The 26,736-nt window shown below is 42.7% G+C and overlaps 1 protein-coding gene across 1 annotated transcript; it reads right to left on the bottom strand.

Annotated features, from left to right (window-relative positions):
- Positions 1-4,954: 4,954 nt before the first annotated feature.
- LOC112415442 (zinc finger protein 836-like) lies at positions 4,955-25,969 on the bottom strand. The gene is made up of 4 exons (XM_024768446.1): positions 25,916-25,969; positions 23,193-23,282; positions 20,475-20,601; positions 4,955-8,280 (listed from the first exon to the last, which is right to left on the bottom strand). Exons 2-4 carry the CDS (start codon positions 23,205-23,207, stop codon positions 5,843-5,845), a joined length of 2,580 nt encoding a protein of 859 aa, XP_024624214.1. The 5' UTR covers positions 23,208-23,282; positions 25,916-25,969; the 3' UTR covers positions 4,955-5,842.
- Between the last annotated feature and the right edge of the window lie 767 nt (positions 25,970-26,736).

Genomic DNA, 26,736 nt, shown 5'->3' with positions numbered 1-26,736 from the left:
AACGGAATAAGAGACTAACTGGTTAAACTAGGTTTTGGCTGTTAATATAAACCATCATTGATATCTTTACCAAGTACCCATCAAAATAGCCTAAAATTATTTATTAGTTACCAAGGAACTTTTCCAATATAGAAGATAAAGAGGAGAAAGCAGGCAGGCCTCAAAGGAACCTGAAACATACTAATTTTTTTTAACACATTTTTAAAACAAATAATTTGTGAATTTTTTTCATCTAAAAATTCTGCTGTTAAAGTTTTTAAAAATTGAGACTATAATGTTTAGAAAAGAATGATATGAGTTAATTATAGACCACCAAAAATTATTCCAGAAATAAATACTTATTTACAGGAAAGGAGGAACTGAATGAACTAAGATTTACTCCAACCTACAAAAAAAATTATATATACAGAATCAAGAAAGAAAAAGTAAATGCATTCACACAAAAAATACTTTTTAACAGGTTGTAAGCAGCGAAGTGTTGCGAAAGGCGGTGTCTACGTGGACCGAAGGTAGAAAATACAGGGCAAGGACCATCCTCAGAGAAATTTACAACCCGAAGAGAAAAGATCCCCGAAAAGATTCAGACCGGCTAGATCTGAATTTACCTGGGGTAAATTCAGGGGCGGGTGTGGGGATTTTAGGTCCGTAGTCACTCACAGGACCCTGAGGAGGGAGTAAGAGAGGCCCCGGCACGCGGATTTTCACTAGAAAGGAGAAACTCACCCTCGGTCTTATGACTCTGTCTCCGCCGTATCCGCTTCCAGGTCCTCTGGAAATTGCGCGCGCGATTAGAAGCAGGGCCTCCGGGGGGCGTGGCCTGGGCGGAGAGCTTCCAGCGAGGAGCCGGAGGAGGAGGGAGCCCAGGTCTGAGAAGGGAGAGGGAGAAGGGGGGGCAGGGGGCGGGCACTGAAGGTGCTTCCCAGTAACTTCACGTGCTTAGTTTAAGTGACTGTAACAGTTTTAAGGTAAAAAGCTTACAGTTGTGTGGGCCAGTTACGTCGGAAACTAAGATGTTTCCTCTTAAGATGAAAATGGTTTAAGGGAATATCCTGTTGGTCCAGTGGTTAGGACCTTGGTTAGGGAACTAAGATCCTGCAAGCTGCACAGCTGAACAAAAACCAAAAAACAAATCAAAAACAACAGGAAACCGCCACACACACACACACACACACACACACACACACACAAAACAAAAACCCGTCAGTGTCTTTTTGGCAAGTGTTTGCTTTCAAGTCCTGCTAGTGAGACTGAGGCAAGTTGTGACATGTGAACTTAGTTGCGGCACGCATGTGGGATCCAGTTCCCTGATCAGAGATTGAACCCGGGCCCCCTGCATTGGGAGCACGGAGTTTTATCCACTAGCGCCACCAGGGAAGCCCCCTGGATATTGCTTATTCTTAAAAGGAAACTGAAGAACATTGACCTTTTCGAACTATTTCATTAAGCATTCCAAGCACAAAAATGTTTGTTCTTTTAATGATTTCTGAAAATCTTTTATATTCTAATATTTTTGGTTTACTTCCTATATTCCTATTTCCACTTCATGTAAGTCAAGGTTTATGCCATGGCTTTTATTCTAGCACACACACACACAAAAAACCACATAAAATATATTCATATAGTGCATATTCGTGAAAGTATGTCAGGTTTTAGGTGGTGTGAAAAAGAAATAACAAGGCCAAGGCAGAGTCCCTTCATCCCAGGACAGCAAACCAAGTCTTAATTGTAGTTTCATCCCTCCCTAGAATGTGGCCTGAAACCAGTAACTCTGCAATTTCCAGATCAACACTAGTGAGGTTATCTACAGAGTAAGACCTCAGCTGCACGACCACCCAAAATAGGAGACCTAGCCTCAAACATTCCTTTTTAATTTTTTTTGTGCCAGTAAGTCTGTCTTAACCCACTTTCTCCCTACAAAAGCGTTCATAACTGTACAGCTCCTTGAGCACCACCCTATTTACTAGGTGGCATGCTGCCCTATTCACGAATCATTCAACAAAGCCAATTAGATGTTTTTTTTAATTAATTTGTGTTGCGTCTTAGTTGCGGCACGCATGATCTTCGTTGTGGCGTGTGGGATCCTTCATTGCAGCGTGTGTGCTCTACAGCCTCGGGGCTCAGTAGTTGTGGCACCTGGGCTATCTAGCTGTAGCACACAGGCTCAGTTGCCCTGCAGCATCTGGGATCTTGGTTCCCCGACCAGGGATTGAACCCGCGTCCTCTGCGTTGGAAGGCGGATTCTTAACCACTGGACTAGTAGGGAAGTCCTAGCCAATTAGATCTTTAAATTTACTCAGTTCCATTTTTGCACATTAATGGAAGTCAGCCTCTAAAATGCACTGCTATGGTATTTTCACTATAGCCATCCAAATATTCTGGAATAGAGTGTGGAGAGAATAACTCAAGTACAAATTATGAGTATGTAATCTCCCCAAGTATGCTGCTTGATTCCTTCATTGAAAGAAATGGTTACAGATACATTTTCAGCCCTGAGAGCCTAATAGTGCATTCTCAGTTTCTGTAATATATTACTGAGGTGGGGTAAAACTGTGTTGGTAGAAGGAACATGATTACTCCGTGGTTTAAAAAAAAGTGAAAAAAAAAAAGTGATTTATTAAATGAGGCCTATGACACATTCTGAATAAAACAGCAGCAGCAATTAAATGTGAATCACATAACTACAAATACTATTTGGCTTCTTCTGATTAAATTCCACTCTTGGTTAACCGCTCTCTATTCAATTTCCAAGAATAAGACTAATTTTTCAGACTTCCCTGGTGGCGCAGTGGTTAAGAATCCACCTGCCAATGCAGGGGACAGGGGTTCGAGCCCTGGTTCTGGAATATCCCACATGCCGCACAGCAACTAAGCCTGCGCGCCACAACTACTGAGCCTGTGCTCCAGAGCCCGTGCTCCGCAATGAGAAGCCTGTACACCACAACAAAGAGTAGCCCCTGCTTGCCACAACTAGAGAAAGCCCATGTGCAGTAATGAAGACCCAACACAGCCAAAAATAAATTTACTGAAAAAAAAAGACTAATTTTTCATTAACCATTGCCATTCAGTGGAGAACGTAACCACCATTTCCAGTGCATTATTTCTAACAAATAACGAGTTCTAGTAACCTGTGACTCTCCTCCCATGAAAAGTCCAGTCCTTAATGCTTGATCTGTTCATGGTCAGTTGGTAGAACATTCTGTACTATAACCCACCATCTATGGATGGGCACCTTGAACATAAGCATAATAACTGATATCATAGTTTTACATTATTCTCTGCCCTTCCCTGATTCTAATTCATTCGATATTGTTACACAACTCAGTATTTTTTTTTTCTTTTTGGCTAGGTCGGGTCTTAGTTGTGGCACATGGGATCTTTATTGAGGCATGCAGGATCTTTCATTGCAGCAGACTGGGTCTTTGTTGTGCCAGGTGGGCTTCTCTCTACTTGTGGCATGAGGGTTTTCTCTTCTCTAGTTGTGGTACGCATGCTCCAGGGCACAAGGGATCTGTAGTTTGTGGCACGCAGGCTCTTTAGTTGAGAAGCGCAAGCTCAGTAGTTGCAGCGCGTGGGCCAGTTTCCCCACGGCGTGTGGGATCTTAGTTCCCTGACCAAGGATTAACCCACATCCCCTGCATTGGAAGGCGGTTTCTTTTTTTTTTTTGCGGTATGCGGGCCTCTCACTGTTGTGGCCTCTCCCGTTGCGGAGCACAGGCTCCGGATGCGCAGGCTCAGCAGCCATGGCTCACGGGTCCAGCCGCTCCATGGCATGTAGTATCCTCCTGGACCGGGGCACAAACCCGTGTCCCCTGCATCAGCAGGCGGACTCTCAACCACTGTGCCACCAAAGAAGCCCGGAAGGCGGATTCTTTACCACTGGACCACCAGGGAAGTCCTTTAGTATTGTTTTTCCAGGAACGGTGGATATGAATGAACCACACCTAGTGAATTTGGCCCCTTCGTCTTGACTCCATCCCAGAGACCATCAGGAAATTCTGTAAGAAAGGTATAAAATCAAGACTTCAAACCTTAGCTTGAAATTCATAAAGTAGCAATGCAGCCTTTTCGAGAATACTCAAATGAAATACTCTATAATTTATTAGAACAGAAGGGCCATTTCCACATGTCCTTCTGCAGTGATACACGTCATAAGTTTTAATATTTTGTGACTTGTAATTATTCTGTAGTATGTAACATCTCAGGTTAATCTCAGAGAAGTAAAGACTTAGTTATTCCTAGTATGGATTATTGGATGTATGGTGTGTTGTAAGAATTGGCCAAAAAATTTACACATTACATTTGTAAGGATTCTCACCAACATGAATTCTTTGGTGAATCCTAAGAACACAGTTTCTTAAAGGTATTTCCATGTTTAATATATCTGTATAGTTTCTGTCCTGCATGAATTCACTCATTAGGCCAAAGATGTGAATACTTGATAAAAAAAAAAACTTTACAACATTCATTACATTTGTAAGGTTGCTCTTCAATATAACCTTTATTTCCTTTTTGGCTGCTTTGGGTCTTTGTTGCGGTGCACAGGCTTCTTATTGCAGTGGCTTCTCTTGTTGCAGAGCACGTCCTCTAGGTCCACGGGCTTCAGCAGTTGTGGCATAAGGGCTCAGTAGTTGTGGCACATGGGCTTAGTTGCTCCGCGGCATGTGGGATATTCCTGGACCGGGGCTCGAACCCATATCTCCTGCACTGGCAGGCGGATTCCTTTTTTTAAATAAAGGTTTATTTATTTACTTATTTGGCTGCATTGGGTCTTCATTGCTGCACGGGGGCTTTCTCTAGTTGTGGCGAGTGCGGTTCACCCTTGGTTACACTGCCCGGGCTTCTCCTTGTGGTGGCTTCTCTTATTGCAGAGCATGGGCTCTAGGCACGTGGCCTTCAGTAGTTGTGGCACATGGACTCAGTAGTTGTGTGACTCATGGGCTCCAGAGCGCAGGCTGAGTAGTTGTGGTGCACAGGCTTAGCTGCTCCGCGGCATGTGGGATCTTCCCAGACCAGGGCTTGAACCCATGTCCCCTGCATTCGCAGACGGGTTCTTAACCACTGTGCCACCAGAGAAGCCTTATAACTCCTCTTATGTTCCAGTTTTGGTCTTTGGGTAAAGCCTTAGCCTGCACATTACTTTTGTATGGTTTTTCTAAAGATGTACATTTTCAAGTCTAGTGCAGTGTGAGGCCTGGATAAACCTCTGTCCATACATTTATACGGCTTCTCCTCAATATGGACTCTCAGTTGTTGTACAATACTTGAACTCAAGGTAAAACTGTTGCCACTCCCACTGCATTTGTAAACTATTGCTCCAGTATGTTCCCCCTTTTATGTCTGGGTAAAATCCTTGCTATGCACATTAGATCTGTGTGGTTTGTCTCCAAGACATATATTCTTATGTATCCTGAAAGTAAGCAATAATTCAAAACTTTGCCACACTCCTTGCATTTGTAAGTACAAAGTATTTGGTGAACCCCGTGTAGGCAATACCTGAAAAGCCTTGCCACATTCAGTAAATGTGTCAGGTTTTGTCCAGTACCTGATGACTGGTGAAATGTGACCCGAGTAAAGGTTTTACACGCTCATATCATTTGTAAGGTTTCTCTCCAGAATGAATTCTTTATAGAAGACTAAGGTCAAACCATTCTCTAAAAGCCTTGACACACGCAATACATTTACACAGCTTCTACGGAGTATGAATTTTCTCACAAAGCCTAAGGAGTGAACACCTTCTAAAAGCCTTGCAACACTGATTACATTTGTAACGTCTCTCACCAGTGTGGATTACCTGATGGTAAGATCGGCTTGAACGCAAAATAAAGACTTTGCCACAATCAAGTCATCTGTAAGTTTTCTCTCCAGTATGAATTCTCCGATGATACACAAGGTGAGACCTATAACTGAAGAATTTTGCACATACTTCACATTTAAATGGTTTCTCTCCTGTATGGATTACCTGATGGGAAGTTAAGGTTGATCGCATACTAAATGCTTTGTTACACTCATTACATTTGTAAGGTTTCTCTCCAGTATGAATTCTACGGTGAGTCACGAGTTGTGAACTTTGTCTGAAGCCCTTGCCACACACATCGCATTTATGTGGTTTCTCTCCCGTATGGATTACCTGATGGGAAGTTAAGGTTGACTGCACGCTAAATGTTTTGCCACATTCATTACATTTGAAAGGCTTTTCTCCTGTATGAATCCTCTGGTGATTCACTAGGTGATAAGTCTGTCTGAAGCCCCTGCCACATACATTACATTTATGTGGTTTCTCTCCTGTATGGATTACCTGATGGGAAGTTAAGCCTGATCGCACACTAAATGCTTTGCTGCACACATTACATTTGTAAGGCTTCTCTCCAGTATGAACTCTACAGTGAGTCACGAGGTGTGAATTTTGACTGAAGCCCTTGCCACAAACGTCACATTTATGTTCTGTCTCTCCTGTATGGATTACCTGATGGGAAGTGAGGCTCGAACGCACAATAAAGGCTTTGTCACACTCATGACACTTGTATGGCTTCTCCCCAGAATGAATTCTCTGATGGATTTTAAAGTGTGATTTTTGACTAAAGACCTTTCCACATACATCACACTTATATGGTTTCTCTCTTTTATGGATTATCTGATGTGTAGTGAGAGTTGAACGCTGAGTAAAGGCTTTGCCACATTCACTACACTTGAAAGGGTTCTCTGCATCGTGAATTCTTTGGTGAATCCTGATTTCAGACTGTTGCCTAAATGACTTCCCACATTCATTACATTGGTAAGGTCTCTCTCCAGTATGGATCACCTGATGATTAGTTAGGCTTGAAAGAGCGATATAGGCTTTGCCACACACATCACATTTGTACGGTTTCTCTCCAGTGTGAATTCTTTGGTGAATCTTGATGTAATACCATTGCTTAAAGGCCTTGCCACATTCAAAACACTTATATGGTTTCTCTCCAGAATGACTTTTCTGATGGTCAACCAGGCTTGAACTTTGGCTAAAAGCTTTACCACACTCATTACATGTGTAAGGTTTCTCTCCACTATGAATTCTCTGATGTCTTGTAAGATGTGAATTTTGACTAAAGACCTTGCCACACGCATTGCATTTGTAAGGTTTCTCTCCAGTATGAATTGTCTGATGACGTGCAAAGTGTGAATTTCTAATAAAGACTTTGCCACATACATTACATTTATATAATTTCTTTCCTATATGAATTTTCTGATGTTTAATGAGGTTTGAGTGAAAATTAAAGGTTTTGCCACACTCATTACATGTGTAAGGTTTCTCTCCACTATGAATTCTCTGATGTCTTGTAAGATGTGAATTTTGAGTAAAGACCTTGCCACACTCACTGCATTTGTAAGGTTTCTCTTCAGTATGACGTCTCTGATGATTTGCAAAGTGTGAATTTCGACTAAAGACTTTGTCACATATATCACATCTATATAATTTCCTTCCTGTATGAATTTTCTGATGTCTGATGAGATTTGAGCGAAGAGTAAAGGCTCTGCCACACTCATTACATGTGTAAGGTTTCTCTCCACTATGAATTCTCTGATGACTTCCAAGGTGTGCTTTTTGACTAAAGAGCTTGCCACACTCATTACATTTGTAAGGTTTCTCTCCAGTATGAATTGTCCGATGACTTGCAAGGTGTGAACTTCGATGAAAGACTTTGCCACATACATCACATTTGTACGATTTCTTTCCTGTGTGGATTATCTGATGTCTAGTGAGGTATGAGCCCCGATGAAACATTTTGCCAAACTGACGACATCTGTAAGGTTTTCCCTTGTATGCTTTCTGCTCCTGTGCCGGTCCTGAAAGATGGATAAGATCATTCCCATATATATTAGAAATGTTGGCCTGGACACTAGGAGTAATTCTTTCAAGTATTGAAAATGAGCCTCTACTGTTGGTAGACTTCACAGCTTGATTACATTCATAAATTTTCCCTTCAGTTTGATATATCAGCAGTTTATCTCGAAAGCTTGATCCAAGCCTATTTTCAACAGGCTTGTTTCCTGCATCCCTTTTCCAATGTTGATTTCTTTTATAAGTGAGATTTTCTTTACAGGTTATAGGCATTCCTTTGCAATTTCTTTCATCATCTCTCCACTGATACTCAAAGTCATGCATATTTTCCTGGATTTCCTTGAAGTAAAAATCTCTTATTTCACGGCTTTCACGTGTTTCCAACATCACTGTTTGGAATACTTCTCCTCCATCACTGTTCACTTTAGGTTGTAATTTCTTCATTACATATATATGACAGATATCTACAAGATATAAAGAACCATAGGAATCCTATTAATTATAGTTCAGAACAAAGTCATTTCTTGTTGATAACATGATATTAAACCAAAAATAATACTTATCCTGAACAGAGTAATAAAGCTTCCCAAACAAAATGTTCAAAATTTAAGGAACAGTAAAGAAATATGATCCCTTACGAAAGAAAGTGATCACATGTATTTCAAAGTAACCTTAGGTGGGGTATAACGTTTAAAACTTGTGAATCACTAGGCTGTACACTCGAAACTTATATAATATTGTAAATCAACTACACGTTAATAACAAAATAAGGATATATAACTGAGAAAAATAAAAAAATTAAAAAATAATAATTTTAGGGTAGCCTAGTTCCAAAACACCCTATGACAAAAACCCTAATGCTGTACAAACTTGTATTTGCTCTCAAAAAAAGGGCATTTTCCCACCATGACCCCAAAGCACAGTAACTGGCAGTAAGCATACTGCTGTCTTTTTTTTTTTTGGCCACACCAAGTGGCTTGTAGGGTCTTAGTTCCCCAACCACAGGTCAAACCTGGGCCCATGGCAGTGAAAGCGCTGAGTCCTAACCACCGGACTGCCAGGGAATCCCACTGCTGTCTTGTAACTGAGGAGAAAAAAGTATTATATTGTATAAAATTTCTGCATATTTGTACGTACGTAAATGCTAAAGAACGGACAATGCGTTATAATGGTAAATAATCCAAAATAAGCTTACCTGATGGATAATGTAAACAAATGGCAGTTTAGTATTGAAAACCAGATAGCATTGAGCTATGGCCTATCTAGGCAGTTACCTTAAATTATTGGCCCCAAAGTGTATGTAATACAGTGTGCATTGAAAATTTATTTATGTATTTATTTTTAATATTTATTTACTTTTTTGATTTGTTTTTGGCTGCGTTGTGTCTTTGTTGCTACGTGCGGGCTTTCTCTAGTTGTGGTGAGCAGGGGCTACTCTTCATTGTGGTGCATACACAGGTTTCTCATTGCGATGGCTTCTCTCATTGCAGAGCATGGGCTCTAGGTGCACAGGCTTCAGTAGTTGGGCTCGTGAGCTCTAAAGCACAGGCTCGGTAGTTGTGGCGCATGGGCTTAGTTGCTCTGCAGCATGTGGGATCTTCCCGGATCAGGGCTCTAACCCATGTCCCCCTGCATTGGCAGGTGGATTCTTAACCACTGAGCCACCAGGGAAGCCCTGAAAATTTATTAACTAGGATCAGAGACAATGTTGTTGGGATCAATTACAAATAAAAACACCCAAGTTATAATGTAAACAAACGGATAGCTCACAATAAACATGAAAGTCAGTATTTTTTAAAAGTAACCTTCAAATCTTTACTGTGAAACATGAAATATTCTAAGCCCAATTTTCAAATAAGGGCATCAGACTCACAGGGTTCATGTACATGAAACCAATTTACACAGAAAGTAAATGAGATACAGGATATGAATACCAAGAGTTCAGAAAGAAAATTTCAAGGGTGATACAAGAACTGAGCTGTATATAGCATTATTCAGCCATCCTTCCTGGAAATGGTTTCGGAGGCACCACCTCTGCACATATAAATTAAGGTCCTGCCTAGTGAAATTAATTCACTGTAGGAATACACATGATTTTTTACAATGTGAAAAGTGTGGGAAGACAGGGGGATGGGTGAAAAAAGGCTCTGGGAATTAGGGAGTTCAGAAGTAAAAAACCAAATATGCTAGCAAGTAACAGTGTATTCCATCCACATCAAGGGACCATGTGAGGAAAGGTCAGAACTGGGAAGGCCAAGAATGGAGGACAAGGAGTAATGGACGTGTGGGAACACAGCTTGTGCTTTCTAAACTGTGGGAATGTAACTGTACCAGGGCAATGAGAATACTGAATGGGGAAGAAAAGAAAAACCGGTTTAGCAAGTAGTACTGTACCATCTCATTTTTAACCACGGGACTTATACCATGGGCATGCAACAAAAGCAAAAGAAATTTAAAAAGGGAGAGAGTGTGCTTTGTAAAGAGAAAGCAGGTTTTTATCTCTAGCAATATCTGGTATGAAATGTACCAATTTTAATATCCATGAGTTCCATTTCCAGGAATATATATTCAAGAGAAAAACACGGGTTTCTCTGCTGGCTCAGTGGTGAAGAATCCGCCTGCCAATGCAGGGGACATGGGTTCAGCCCTGGTCCGGGAAGATCCCACATGTCATGGAGCAACTAAGCCTGTGCGCCACAACTACTGAGCCTGCGCTCTAGTGCCCACGAACTGCAACTACTGAGCCCACGTGCCACAATTACTGAAGCCCGCGTACCTAGAGCCTGTGCTTCGCAACAAGAGAAGCCACTGCAATGAGAAGCATGTGCACTGCCACGAAGAGTAGCCCTGATCACTGCAACTAGAGAAAGCCCGTGCTTAGCAACAAAAACCCCCCCAAAAAAGAGAGAGAAAAATACACAGACATTACCGGAGATACATCCAAGAATGTAAGAACCAGGATTTGGAAGGAAAACATAGGAAATGGCCATCAAAAGGAGACAGATGAGTTTATTCTGCACATTTTCTTGCAGATACAATGAAACCTTACAGTATAGCAAAGCAGGGAGACAAGAGTTCATGATGATAATCTCCTAGCTGGGTGGGCAGACAGTTTGTTTCAAGAAACAAAGATAACAGGAGGTGTTTCCCAAGGTATGAGCATTTTAAGATGTGATCATATTAGTTAAAAAAAGAAAAAGAGGGGCTTCCCTGGTGGCGCAGTGGTTGAGAGTCCGCCTGCCGATGCAGGGGACACGGGTTCGTGTCCTGGTCTGGGAAGATCCCACATGCCGCAGAGCGGCTGGGCCCATGAGTAAAAAAAAAAAAAAGAAAAAGAGGACTTCCCTGGTGGCACAGTGGTCAAGAATCCACCTGCCAATGCAGGGGACATGGGTTTAAGCCCTGGTCTGGGCAGATCCCACATGCCATGGAGTAACTAAGCCTGTGAGCCACAACTACTGAGCCTGTACTCTAGAGTCCACGGGCCACAACTACTGAAGCCCGCGTGCCCCAACTTCTGAAGCCCGCGTGCCACAACTACTGACGCCCGTGCTCCACAACAAGAGAAGCCACTGCAATGAGAAGCCCGCGCACCGCAAAGAAGAGTTAGCCCCCACTCGCCACAACTAGAGAAAGCCCGCTCCCAGTAACAAAGACCCAACTCAGCCAAAAATAAATAAATTTAAAAAGAATCTTATTAACTAAATTATTAATTACCTAACATTGTAAAAATTTTAACAATTTGTCATATCAACTTTTTAGACTAAGACTCCTTATTTGGTATTAAAAACAACAGTGTCCCTTTTGCTGTCCTGCTCTAATTACTGGAAATCATAGCACTGGATCTCTTAACACAATCTCTGCCATAAAAAAGACATGAAAAATGATGTTGGCAAGACAGAAGACCAGTAAACTCCAGGCACTTAGCCCATGGAGACACTGAATTAACAACAATATACAACAAGAACAAAAATCTTTGTGGGTTTTGTTTTGTTTTGTTTTTCGTTTTTTTTTGGCTGCACCACATGGCTGGCAGGATCTTAGTTCCCTGACCAGGGACTGAACGTTGCCCTCAGCAGTGAAAGCACAGAGTCTTAGACTGGACCACCAGGGAATTCCCAACAAAATCCTTTGGAATAACTCTAAGAACCAGGTGAGAAGCTGAAACACCCAAAGAAATGCCTACACTCAAAACACAGAACCAAAAAGTGTAATCATGATTTTTGACTCAATCCCTCCAAGGCACAATAAGGTGAGAATAAACAGGAGAAAGTTTCCCAGTTCCCAGCTCCTCCTTTAGGAGAAAATGCAAATCAAACCCTCAAGGAGATATCACTTGAGACCTTTAGAATGGCTATTATCAAAAAGACAAGAGAGGGGGAATTCCCTGGTGGTCCAGCAGCCAAAAAAGAAACAAAAACAAAAAAACCAAGAGGTATGAGTGTTAGTAAGGTTGTGGATTAAAGAGAACCCTACCGTACTATCAGAAGATTATAATTCATTTTAGTCACTGGAAAAAACTAACTACAGTCAAAATATTTTTTTTTTAAAGCACCACATAACGTAGTTATTCCACATGTGGGTATATACCGAAAAGAAATGAGGTCATCACTATCACACAGAGGTATCTGCATTCCTATGTTCATTAGAGCAGTAGAAGCCATAGCCAGGATATGGAAACTACCTAAGTGTCCAACTAATGAATGGATAAAAAAAAAACTCATTTCTATAGAAAATGAGATATTATTCAGCCATAAGAAAGAATGAAATCCTGCTATCTGTACCAACATGGAGAGCATTTGAAGGGATTATGCTAAGTAAAATAAGTCTGAGAGAAAAACAAATAAAGAATAATCTCACTTATAGTTGGGGGGAAAAAAAGCCAAACACAAACAGAAAGTAAAATAGTGATTACCAAAGGCTGGGGCATAGCAGAAATGGGGAGATGTTAGTCAAGATGAATTAGTTCTGGGGATCTAACATACAGCATGCTGACTATGATTATTAATACTGTATTATATACTTGAAAGTTGTTAAGACAGTAACCTTCAAATGTTCTCACCACACAAACAAAATTGTAATTATGTAAGTTAATGGATGTTTTAACAAACATACCTGGTAATCTTTTCAAAATATAAACGTGTAGCAACTCATTACACTTAACTTACACAATATTATATGTTGATTGTATCTTAAAGCTTGAAAAAAAAAAATACAAAGGAATGCACATAAAAGATACTGGTTTATCATGTGAATAAAAATAATTTTAAAAATGAAAATAAAAAGAAAAAAAGACCATAGGAAACAGAGTCAAAGCTAGAAAGAAAAAAAATTAAATTAAGAGATATACAAAAAGAATAAAAAACTACAGAAAATCACAAAATTAAAAGTTGGTTCTTTGATCAGATAGACATAATAAACCCCTTAAGTAGATTAACTAACCAAAAAGAGAGAAGGCCAAATAACTAAAATAAAAAATGAAAGTGGGGGCACTACAATTGATTCCACAGAAATAAAAAAAAAATTAGAATACCAAGAATAATTCTATGCCTAAATATTGCAAAATCTGAATGAATTCCCAGAGACACACACCTATCAACAGAGTCATGAAGAAATAAAAAATCTGAACAAACCCATTCCTTGTAAGGAGACTGAGTCACTAACAAAAATCACTGATCAAAATCAAAGGAGAGGGCTTCCCTGGTGGCGCAGTGGTTGGGAGTCCACCTGCCGGTGCAGGGGACGCGGGTTCGTGCCCCGGTCTGGGAGGATCCCACATGCCGTGGACCGGCTGGGCCCATGAGCCATGGCCACTGAGCCTGCATGTCCGGAGGCTGTGCTCCACGGCGGGAGAGAGCACAGCAGTGAGAGGCCCGCATACCACACACACAAAAAAAAAAATCAAAGGAGGACTTCCCTGGTGCTCCAGTGGTTAAGACTCCGTGCTTCCACTGCAGGTCAAGGTTTGATCCCTGATTATGGAATTAAGATTCCACATGCCGCATGGTGCAGCCAGAAAAAAAAAAAAGAAAGAAAGAAAGAAAGAGAATCCAAAGGAAAGCTAGATAGCGTCACTACTGAATTCCACCCAACATCTTAAAAGAATTAAGATCAAGCTTCTTCAAACTCTTCCCCAAAATTTGAAAAGGAAACACTTCAAAACTCATTATGAGACTAGAATTACTCTAAAATCAAAGTCAGTCCAAAACTGGACTTCCCTGGTGGTGCAGTGTTTAAGAATCCTCCTGCCAATGCAGGGGACACAGGTTCGAGCCCTGGTCCGGGAAGATCCCACATGCCACGGAGCAACTAAGCCCATGCACCACAACTACTGAGCCTGCGAGCCACAGCTACTGAGCCCGCATGCCACCACTGCTGAAGCCCGTGCACCTAGAGCCCATGTTCTGCAACAAGAGAAGCCACCGCAATGAGAAGCCCGAGCACCACATCGAAGAGCAGCCTCCACCGCCGCAACTAGAGAAAGCCCGCGTGCAGCAATGAAGACCCAACGCAGCCAAAACTAAAATATAAAATAAATAAATAAATCTTAATATTGATGCAAAACTCATCAATCAAACAAGAGTAAATGAAATTTAACAGTACTACAAAAGGATTATACAGTACAACCAAAGAGGATATATTCTTGGAATGCAAGGTTGCTCCAACAAATGAAATCTTTCAATGTAAAACTTCACATTAAATATAAGAAAATACACTACATGATTATCTCAACTGATGCAGAAAAGCATTTGACTAGTTAACAGCCTTTCATAATAAACACACTCAATACAGTAGGAATAGAAATAAATACAGTAACACAATAAAAGACTAATATAAAAAGCCCACAGGTAACATCATACACAATGGGGAAAGACTGAAAGCTTTTTCTCTCAGATCAGGAACAAGACAAGATACCTGCTCTCACTATCTCTATTAAACACATAGCTGGGGCTTCCCTGGTGGCGCAGTGGTTGAGAGTCCGCCTGCCGATGCAGGGGACGCGGGTTCATGCCCCGGTCCGGGAAGATCCCACATTCCGCAGAGTGGCTGGGCCTGTGACCCATGGCCGCTGAGCCTGCATGCCCAGAGCCCATGCTCTGCAATGGGAGAGGCCACAGCAGTGAGAGGCCCACGTACCACAAAAAAACAAAAAAAACAAAAAAAAAAAACACATAGCTGGAGTCCCAGCCAGACAAATGGGCAAGAAAACAAAATAAAAGGTATCCAATTAGAGAAAGGAGAAGAAAATTATGTCTGTTTAGAGATGACATAACCTAATATGTAGAAAAAACATGAGATTCCACAAAAAAATCCTGATATAAATAACTAATGAATTCAGAAAAATTGGAAGATATAAAGTCAACATGTAAAAATTGTATTCTATATGTTAATGATGAACAATTAGAAAATTGAGAAAACATTTCCATCTCAAATAGCATCAAAAAGAATAAAATACTTAGGCAAAACCTTAGCCACATAAAAAATACTTGTACACTGTAACTAAAATCGTTGCTGAAAATTATTAGAAAATACACAAGTAAATGCAGATATCCCCAGTTCATGGACTGAAACACAATATTGTCATTACGTCAATACCAACAAAATGATCAAGAGATTCAAAGCAATACCTAACAAAACCACAATATCAATTTTGGAAAAAATAAACACTTACATCCTAGGACATACACTGAATCTCAAGAGACCCTGAATAGGAAAAACAATCTTGAAAAGAACAAAGTTGAAGGTCTCATACTTCCTTATTTCAAAACTTACTAAAAAGCAAAACTAATAGTAAGTGTATGGTACCAATATAAAGACAGACAGAAACACCAGTGGAAAAGACGTCAGCAATAAACTCTTGCATATACAGTCAAATGATGTGCCACAAAGGTGTCAAGATTCCTCAATGAGGGAAAAGCAGCCTCTTGAAACAAAGATGTTGAGAAAATCAGATACCCACATGTAAAAGAATGTAGTTGGACTGCTGCATGAACCCCTGTAAAAAATTAACTCAAAAGAGCACAAAGATCTAGGGACTTCCCTGGTGGTCCAGTGGTTAAGAATCCACCTTCCAAAGCAGGGGATGTGGGTTCGATCCCTGGTCGGGGAACTAAGATCCCACATGTCGTGGGGCAACTAACTCCACGCACTACAACTACTGAGCCCGCGTGCCACAACTAGAGAGAAGCCTGTGCGCCACAACGAAAGATCCCACGTGACACAACGAAGATACCACATGCTGCAACTAAGACCCAACACAGCCAAATAAATAATTAATTAATTAAAAAAAAAATAGAACAAAGATCTAAACATACAACCTAAAAGCATAAAACTCCTAGAAGAAAACATAGGAAAAAATCTTAATGGCACTGGATACAGCAATGATTGAGAACATACGACTGCAAAAGCACAGCAAACGGAAGTAAAAACAGATAAATTGGACTACATCAAAATTACAAACTCTTGTGCATCAAATCACATTCAGTAGAGTGAAAAGACAATCTGCAGAACGGGTAGAAAATATTTGCAAATCATGTATGTGATAATGGGTTAATACTGAAAATATATGAAGAACTGTAACAGTCTGGTCACCAATTTCACAATGAAGGGCCATTCCCCAATTCAACCACCCACGCACTACGAAAAAAAACAAGAACACTAAGAATATCATAAAAATATGAACCTGCTGACTAAACAAATAAAAGTCAAGTTCATTTATAATGCATAGAGGGACTTCCCTGGTGGCACAGTGGTTAAGAATCTGCTTGCCAATGCAGGGAACACGGGTTTGATCCCTGGTCCAGGAAGATCCCACATGCTGCAGAGCAACTAAGCCCACGAGCCACAACTACTGAGCCCATGTGCCACAACTACTGAAGCCCGTGTGCCTAGAGCCCGTGCTCCGCAACGAGAAGCCACCACAATGAGAAGCCCACGCACCGCAACGAAAGTAGCCCCCCTTGCCGCAACTAGAGAAAGCCCACAAGCGGCAATGAAGACCAAATGCAGACAAAAATAAATAAATAAGTAAAAATTTACTTAAAAAAAAGAAAAAACAGTACTTCATTGAAGGCATCATTCAACTTCATAAGTTCTCTCATTAAGACACTTCAAAATGGGCTTCCCTGTTGGTGCAGTGGTTAAGAACCCATCTGCCAATGAAGGGGACACGGGTTCGAGACCTGGTACAGGAAGATCCCACATGCCGAGGAGCAACTAAGTCCGTGAGCCACAACTACTGAAGCCCGTGCACCTAGAGCCAGTGCTCTACAACAAGAGAAGCCGCTGCAATGAGAAGCCTGCGCACCACAATGAAGAGTAGCCCCCGCTTGCCTCAACTAGAGAAAGCCTGTGTGCAGCAACAAAGACCCAACGCAGCCAAAAATAAAATAAAATAAATTATTAAAAAAACACACACACACACACAAAAAGATGCTTCAAAATAGTATTTGTTGGGCTTCCCTGGTGGTGCAGTGGTTGAGAGTCCGCCTGCCGATGCAGGGGACATGGGTTTGTGCCCCGGTCCGGGAAGATCCCACATGCCACGGAGTGGCTGGGCCTGTGAGCCATGGCCGCTGAGCCTGCGCGTCCAGAGCCTGTACTCCACAACGGGCCGCAACAGTGAGAGGACCACATACCGCAAAAAAAAAAAAAATAGTATTTGTTGAGGTTGGATAAACAATACACGGTATGAAAACTGTGGAATGAACAGTTTAGTCAACAGACCCAGAGATATGAGGATGTGAACTTGGACAATGTTGACCCAAGGAGAAATTCCTATACCATTTATTGAGGCTCCAAGGGGATGATGATTAGTATATGTGAAAAACATTGTCACAGTTGCTCTTGAGACACGCTTTTGTGATACTCCTCAAAACCAGAAAAAAAAAACTGGAAACACTTATCAGTCAAGTGTTTCTTTGTGGTTTTTTTTTTTCTAGCCATGCAGCATGTGGGATCTTAGTTCCCTGACCGGGGATTGAACCCGCGCCCCCTTCACTGGAAGCACAAAGTCTTAACCACTGGACCACCAGGGAAGTCCCTCCACAAGCTCCTGTGATCCTTTCTATTTCAGTATCCTAGGACATGCTGACTACTCTAGTGAATAGCTTCAAGTGGTGCTTCTGTATGTAGCAGAATAATATTGCGACGAATTAGTAAACATATCTCCATCAAGAATGCTGTTTCCAGACTTTACTGATGGCGTAGTGGTTAAGAATCCGCCAATGCAGGGGACACGGGTTCGAGCCCTGGTCCAGGAAGATGCCACATGCCACAGAGCATCTAAGCCCGTGCGCCACAACTACTGAGCCTGCACTCTAGAGCCTGCAAGCCACAACTACTGAGCCCACGTGCCACAACTACTGAAGCCCACACGCCTAGAGCCTGTGCTCCGCAACAAGAAAATCCACTGCAATCAGAAGTCCGCGTATCACAACGAAGAGTAGCCCCCGCTTGCCGCAACTAGAGAGAGCCCACAGGCAGCAACGAAGACCGAACATGGCCAAAAATAAATTAATTAATTAATTAAGGAAAAAGAATGCTATGTTTCCAAGTAAACCCACTCCACAGGAGAGTGAAGTTATTCAACACCTAAAGACAGCTTACCACAACAACAAACAAACAAAAGGATGAAATATCAAATACCTAAGAATGGGCATTTTAAAAGCAATTTCAGAGGCAAAATCATGCAAACTAAAGAAAATATGACATCAACAAGAGTCTACATTCCCAGACTAAGTAGAGAGGTAAAAGAACAAGAAAAATACAATATATTGGGGTCAGATATTATAGAACTTTAACACGGGACCATGGGCTCTACCCATAGTCGCCAAGCTCAGAGATTCATATATGCTCCCCATGTGGGATTGGGGATCAAAGAGAATCTCTTCGTCCATACTGTTTATAGTTTTCCTAAGTAACAGTTACAGAAGATCCAACCCATTTCCCCATTACACACACCCAGAAGTATGTGGCAAAAGCAGAACAGAAGAAACGGCTGAGGGGGAACTCCCTGGCAGATTCACTGGTTAGGATTCCGGGTTTTCACTGCCACGGGCCCAAGTTCAATCCTTGACTGGGGAACTAGGATCCTACAAGCCACACGGCACAGCCAAAAAGAAAAAGGAAAAAAGAAAACAAAAAACGAAGAAATGGCTGAGGGATCTGAATGGCAGACATGACCTGAAACAGATCCATGCAGGTTCTGAGAGGCCAGATGGAATCAAAGAGCAGCCACTGTTTTCCCATCATTTAATTAGTTCTTCCAAGTACACCAAACTGAGACAGGTCCAGGGGTTTGGACTATGGAGGCCTCAGCTCTTATCTATATGGACTAAAAATTGAAAATCCCATGCAATCAAGTATAGAAGAAGAGACCAAGGGGGAAACAGATTGCTTTGAAACAGCTCACCACGTGCTACTCAAATCAAGCAACAAGACCCAGACGGCAGAGTGTAGATCACGATAAAGACCTTGCCTTTGATTCTACTGGAGCTGCAGCACCACAGGGAGGTGAAAGGATGATTTTTTGAAGGATAGTGTGCTATGTTGGGGAGAAGAAAAATTTCCCCTGAGAAAAGTTCATAAGTAATAAACTTAGAATTTCCTAAAGAGCTCTCCAAACACCATTAATGGTGTGGCTTCCTCTCTGTCCATCTGAGTTCTGACCTGTGTTCATACTTTTGATACATCCCCAGCCATTGTTTTTTTGCTATTTTCATGTCACTCTTCACAGTCAAGGGCTCTTCCTCTTGTTCCAAAATGCAAATAATATTCAGGTCAGGAACAGAAATAACTGCCGAAAAGAGAAAATAAATAATATGTTGTAGGTTTTCCAGAATCCCAGCTCTTTGATCAGCACAGGAGTGAGCACACAACAAATGGATCTCAAACAATATTTCACAAATTCATTCATTCACTGCTTGCCTCCTTCTGAATGCAGAGAGAATAGTATAATATGCAGATAACTGGCTTTCTTCCAAGAAGTAGTGACTCAGGGCTTCCCTGGTGGTGCAGTGGTTAAGAATCTGCCTGCCAATGCAGGGGACACGGGTTCGAACCCTGGTCCAGGAAGATCCCACATGCCGTCGAGCAACTAAGCTCCTGTGCCACAACTACTGAGCCTGTGCTCTAGAGCCCGCGAGCCACAACTACTGAACCCGTGAGCCACAACTACTGAAGCCTGCACACCTAGAGCTTGTGCTCCACAACAAGAGCAGCCGCCACAATGAGAAGCCTGCGCCCTGCAATGAAGAGTAGCCCCCGCTCGCCACAGCTGGAGAAGGCCCACGTGCAGCAACGAAGACCCAACGTAGCCAAAAATAAAAATTAAAATAAATAAATAAATTTATTTTTTAAAAGATAGTGACTCAAAAGAACAGCGGTATGAAATAGGGAATCAGATATTTTAAGTTTCCAATTGGGCTTTATCAATACTTAAGCTCTGGAACAACTCCTGGTGTATCATGAAGTGGGCAGATCACCAGAAGAAAGGACAACGTTAAACTCCTGACACTACACCATGAAGCTTTTCATGTCTGAGTCAACAGGGCTTTGAGCTCAGTGAAGCGATGCAGGGACTCCCAAAAGGTACAGAAGGGAAAATGCAAAGATACATAAGGGCAGATCCCAATGTCTAGAGGGAAGTTATCCTCACCCAGGGAGACCAGGTTCTTGTAGGTCTCCAACATCACATCCCTGTACAAGGCCCTCTGAGCAGGGTCCAGGCATTCCCACTCCTCCTGAGAGAATTCAATGGCCACATCCTTGAAGGTCAACTGTGCCTGAAATGAAAACACATTTCACCAAGGGGCCATGAGGAGAGTCCTTATTTTCACACAAAATGAGAAGAGGAGAGAGGGGTAAAGATCAATTCAGTTGAAGTATGTATTCTGACAGATCCATGTTAATGTATTTAGAGCAAATTATGGGTCTCAAATTTTAATTTCTTATGCTTTTTCACAGAGATTATAATATCTTCCATTCAATATGGATTTTTCATTTTTTTGGACAATACATGAAATGCATACAAATAAAATTCAACAACAGGATGTCCAGGCAGAAGTGTTAGATATTACGTTTCACACACTGAGTGATATTCAATATTTAGATGAGCTACAGTATGACTGGTGTCTTCAGAGATGACAAAGTCCACAGTGGCTTTAAAGAAAAGTCAAAATCTTAAATTGTGATGATGATACCAAGAGCAATGACTAAAGGTGTCTGAATGCTTCCTACATGCTAAGTATTACTCTAAATGTTTTACATGTATGAACTTGTTATCAACATAACAGCTCATTAGAGAAAATCCCATTTTTATTTTTCAGAGGAGTAAACTGTGCCCAAGACACTCTAAGAAACTTGCCTCAGAACAGACAGCTAGGAAATGGCACTGCAAGCATGAAAACTCAGGTATCTTCTGTACGACAAAGAAGCTTTGTAAATAAAATCTTAACATTTTGGGTCTGTTAAAAAAAAAAGAATAAAGCACATAGCTAACATCAAAATCAATGGTAAAAGATGAAAGCTTTTCCTCTAAGGTCAGAAAGAAGGCAAAGATGTACACTCTCTGCACTATTACTATTCAGCAACGTACTGCAATACCCAGCCAGAGCAATTAGGCAAGAAAAATACAGAAGTAAAATTATCTTTTTTCTGCAGATGACAAGATCTTATATGTACAAAACCATAAAGATACCACAAGAAAAATGTTATAAATAAAAAACGATATTAGAAAAGTTGCAAGATACAAAATCAACACAAAAAAATCACTGCTTTTCTATACACTCAAAATGAATAATCCAAAAGAAAACAGACAATCATTTTTACTATAGCATCAACAAAAAAAAACACTTAGTAGTAAATTTAGCCAAAGAGGTGAAAGACTTGTACACTGAAAACTACTAAACTCTGCTAAAAAATAAACAGAAACACATCCCCTACTCATGAATTGGAAGACTTAATGCTAGAATTCATATGGGATTTTAAGGGATTCCAAGCCGACAAAACACTCTTGAAAAAGAAGAAAGATGGATGCCATGCTGTTTTAGACTTCAAAACATATTAAAGGGCTTCCCTGGTGTAGTGGTTGAGAGTCTGCCTGCCGAGCAGGGGACACGGGTTTGTGCCCCGGTCCAGGAGGATCCCACGTGCCGTGGAATGGCTGGGCCCGTAGCCATGGCCGCTGAGCCTGCGCCTCTGGAGCCTGTGCTCCACAACGGGAGAGGCCACAATGGTGAGAGGCCCGCGTACCGCAAAAATATATATATATACATTAAAAAGCAAAATAGCATGGCATTGGCATAAACAGATATTTAAACAAATAAACCAGGGATTTCTCTGGTGGTCCAGCAGGTAAGACTCCATGCTCCCAATGCAGGGTTTGATCCCTGGTCCAGGAACTAGATCCCACATGCATGCCACACTAAGAGTTCGCATGCCACAACTAAAAAGTCTGCATGCCGCAACTAAGAAGTACGCATGCCACAACTACAGATCCCACGTCACAACTAAACATGTCGCAATGAAGATCCCGCGTGCCACCACGAAGACCCAGTGCAGCCCCAAAATAAATACATAAATTTAAAAAAAAATGAATAAAACAGAACATTCAAAAGTAAACCCCTGCACATATGCCAACTAATTTTTGACAAGGATACTAAGACTACACAATGCGGAAAGGACAGTCTCTTCAACAAATGCTGCTGGGAAACGGAGTATCTACCAGTAAAAGAATGAAGCTGAAACATTACCTGCATCAAACTTAAAAAACCTTGGGTCACAGAACACAGTGAGTAGTGTGAAAAGACAACCCCGAAGGAATGAAGGTGATGAAGATGATTTAAAGAATCTCTAAGTGTCAGAGACTTAGGTTGATTTCATAGTTTAAAATCAGTGATGGAATAAAACACCCTCTATCACTGATGTCTCTGAACTTTCCATTCCATTCCCAATGATTAAGATTTTGAATGAAGTACACTCATTTAGCTTCAAGTGTACTAAAACAGTCAGAACTGATTTCCCCTTATTGGTCTATGTTCTAGATTTTACCAGGTATTTGTACATATTACCATGTGACTTCCACGTGCAGCTTCTTTATCAGGGTTTACAGAGAGTGGACGTTACATCCAGATGGGGCCCCTAAGCAATCCCTGCTGCCCAATAGCACTGACACGGTGTCTCCAACTCATGGGTGTGAGGCCCTGCCCAGGACTATGCCTAGTGGAGACTCTAAGTGGAGATGACAGGCCCTGAGGGAAGCCCCCAGGTGAGTGTGAATGTACAGGTGTCAGGCTCAGAGTGAGAGATTAGCGAGTCCAAAGAAGGGCATTTCAGGAAGGACAGACAGAAGAAACAACTGAGAATACGACTTTACCTGAGAAAGAGCCATTTCTGGCTCCTTTTCTTTCCTCTTCCTCCTCTTCTGAGTTTCTTCCTCAGGCAACGTGAGTCTTTAGAGGTTGATCTTGAAAGTTGAAAACAGGCTGTTTAATGCTTAGAATCAACACACCCCCTTCCTGAGTCACCACCACACACACAGGGAAGCCCTCAGCATGTGGAACAGACGGTCCTCTGCTGCCCACTGTCCCAGGAGGGACTCAGGACAATAACTCCCACACAGAGACCAACAGGTGAGTTTTCCCACCCTTTCCTTCAGTTCAGGCTCCCCTCCTGGTGAGGCCCTCACATACCCAGCAGCAGCAGGCACCTCAGCTGGACCCGACGATCCCCTTCAGGTCACTGACCAGCCCTGATCCATCCCCATGCAGAGCAGAGCCCTCACCCTCAGCCCAGATCTCAGCCCTCAGGAACGGGAGGACCTGGAGCCATGATGCTCAAATGGATACAAATTAGAATCACCCAGGGAATTTTAAATATTACTGAGGCTGGGCCAAACCTCAACTATTTGAAGGGGAATATCTGGTCAGGGGACACAAAACATACGTGCAAAATGCATCAGCAATCTAATGGGAAGCCTGGGTTAAGCACCACTCAGAGGAATCAAGCCCAGCACACCTCTCACTCTGTCTTTTCCAGCTTTACTGAGGTATAACTGACTAATGAAAATGGTATATATTATATATATGGTGTACATGTGATCATTTGACAGGCATATGCAGTGTGAAATATTTATCACAATCAAGGAATTAACACATCTATCAACTCACAATTACCATTTTTCATATCTGTGCGGTGAGAACACTTAAGATTTACTCTCAGGACTTCCCTGGTGGCGCAGTGGTTAAGAATCTGCCTGCCAATGCAGGGGACACGGGTTAGAGCCCTGGTCCGGGAAGATCCCACATGTTGTGGAGCAACTAAGCCCGTGCACCACAACTACTGAGCCTGAGCTCTAGAGCCTGCGAGCCACAACTACTGAGCCCACGTGCCACACCTACTGAAGCCTGTGCGCCTAGAGCCCGTGCTCCGCAACAAGAGAAGCCACGGCAATGAGAAGCCTGCACTGCAACGAAGAGTAGCCCCTGCTCACCGCAACTAGAGAAAGCCCGTGTATGTGCTCGCTTTGGCAGCACATATACTAAAATTGTAACGAGAAAGCCCGTGCACAGCAACGAAGACCCAACACAGCCAAAAATAAATAAATAAATAAATTTATTTAAAAAAAAAAAAAAGGCACCATGTAGTGACAGAGTCAGTCATTTCTCGCTGTACGATTCCTGTCCATAGTCCTCTACCCCATGTTAGGAAAAGGGAAGGGGGTGACCCACAATGGAGTGACGTCACTGACTGCTGGCTGAACAGGGCTTGCAAATGGAAGTTACCTTCTGTTCCAAATAATTACAAAATGCACAAGCCCTGTGCACAGGAGTTCTGCACTTCTCATCCTTATCTGTATAATGTAAACAAACAAGTTTTATTTGTATTAGATTCTAAAGCCGCAAATCAATATATTACACCTTAATCATCCATATTCAAACAACTCACCATCCATCTGGATCCAGTTTCCCCCCTCTACCTGCACTACTATGTGTTTCCATGTCATTCCGTTTATATATCTTTGTATTTCATTCTCTCTTTTTATTCCCCTCTGCTCTACTGCCCTTTCTCCCCGCCTATTTCTTCCCTCACTCCCGTCCTGCCGCACTCTGCAACATGTTATTCCTCTTGTTCTTCCTCCTCAACCTTTCTGATTGCCCAAAACCTCCATATATTCCTTCCTCTTTCTCCATCTCTGCTCCCTCTCTGTCCTCGGGTTACACCCCTTCTATCCCTGTCACCTTCCCTTTGACTTCCACTCTCTGGCACCCACACGGCTAGGTCTCCTTCCTGCTCTCTCTTCCTCTGCTCTCGCCTCCAGTTGTCCTCTTTCTCTCCCAGCACCATGTTGCTCTGTTGGCCATTCTCCAAATAAGTTGAACTAGGGACCGAAGAACACTGGGTGTCCACGCAGAAAGACCGGTCTGAGGAGAAGCGAGGACAGAGGGGCGGGGAGGGAGGGAGGGGGACTCCGGAGAGGGGCGGGCTCTCCAGAATCCCAGGACCGGGAAGAGGACGCGGCCTCTCTGGGAGCGGGGCGGCCAGCGCTGCCCTCCAGAGGGCGAGGCTTGGGGGACGCGCATCCACCTCGCGGAAGAGGGCTTTACAGGCCGAAGGCGGAGACAGTAAAAGGTTTCAAACAGCAAAACGGCGCGAAAGGCGGTGTCTACGTGGACCGAAGGCCGAAAACCCAAGGACCGGGACGGGCCTCAGAGCGATTTCAACCCCAAAGGGAAACGACCCCCACTGTGAATTTCTTTAGGATGTAAGGGCGGGGGCGAGTACTTAAAATTCCGCAGTAAGGGGCTTCCCTGGTGGCGCAGTGGTTGAGAGTCCGCCTGCCGATGCAGGAGACACGAGTTCGTGCCCCGGTCCGGGAAGATCCCACATGCCACGGAGCGGCTGGGCCCGTGAGCCATGGCCACTGAGCCTGCGCGTCCGGAGCCTGTGCTCCGCAACGGGAGAGGCCACAACAGTGAGAGGCCCACGTACCGCAAAACAAAAAACAAAACAAAAAAATTCCGCAGTAAGTCCCACACTCTGAGGATGTATGGGGGGGCCCCGAAGCGCAGATACAGTAGAAAGAAGAAACTCACGCACCGAAGAGTGACTTCAGCTCTCCGTGGTGACCCAGGTTGGCCTCTCCGCTTCCGCGTCCGTGGAACACTGCGCAGGCGCAGAAGGAGCAGCCTGGGGGCGGGGACTGCGAAAGTCGCTTACGCGAGGAGGCGGAGCGAGGAGAGCGCCCCAGCCTGCGGGGGAGCCCCCCCAAAGGGCGGGGGCAGGAGACGGGGGCCTCTGCATCCCCTGCCCCACCCCCAGCCTTGCCTGTAAAGCGTCTCTTTAGGGATTTAGAAACTTGTGTCTTTTGAACTCTGTGTAGCCGCTTTGCCTCCTGCTTATTCTGATTTACTGTTGAAACCAAAGGTAGTCACCAGTTAGATCTATTTAACTTACTAAATAAATAATAAACTGTAACCTGCTTTTGAGGATCAAGCCCACTGTAATTATTTTTAGGAAAGCTTGCACATCCTGCAAGTGTCATTTAGCTAAAGATGTTTGTCCAAGTTGTTTTTTAGAAACTTGGAGTCAGCCGTATCCAGTTTGATGCCGAGCTGGTTACAACTAGTTAGAACCACTGACTGTCCACCTGCGCATCTGTGAGTGTCGGCTCTGTGACATTTTGACATCAGAGGGCCAAAAACTCCACCTTCTGAACATGCTAAGAGCCATTTTCTGAACATGAGTTCCCTGAAGAAGCCTTTAACTTAGTTGTGCTGGTGCAGAACAAGGATTACCTCATGTTTTTATTATCTCCAATCACTTTTCCTATGTCCCAGGTCTTGCCATGAGGGAGGTGGGTTTGATATTTGTTCTCCTATCGCTTAGCTTGGCTGCCCCATGAATAAAACTTTCCCTGC

Source organism: Neophocaena asiaeorientalis, unplaced genomic scaffold (genome assembly GCF_003031525.2).
Source record: "Neophocaena asiaeorientalis asiaeorientalis breed wild unplaced genomic scaffold, Neophocaena_asiaeorientalis_V1.1 scaffold629, whole genome shotgun sequence".
Classification (NCBI taxonomy): domain Eukaryota; kingdom Metazoa; phylum Chordata; class Mammalia; order Artiodactyla; family Phocoenidae; genus Neophocaena; species Neophocaena asiaeorientalis.
The sequence above is the reverse complement of the archived record's forward strand: the minus strand, read 5'-3'. Positions and strand labels throughout refer to the sequence as shown.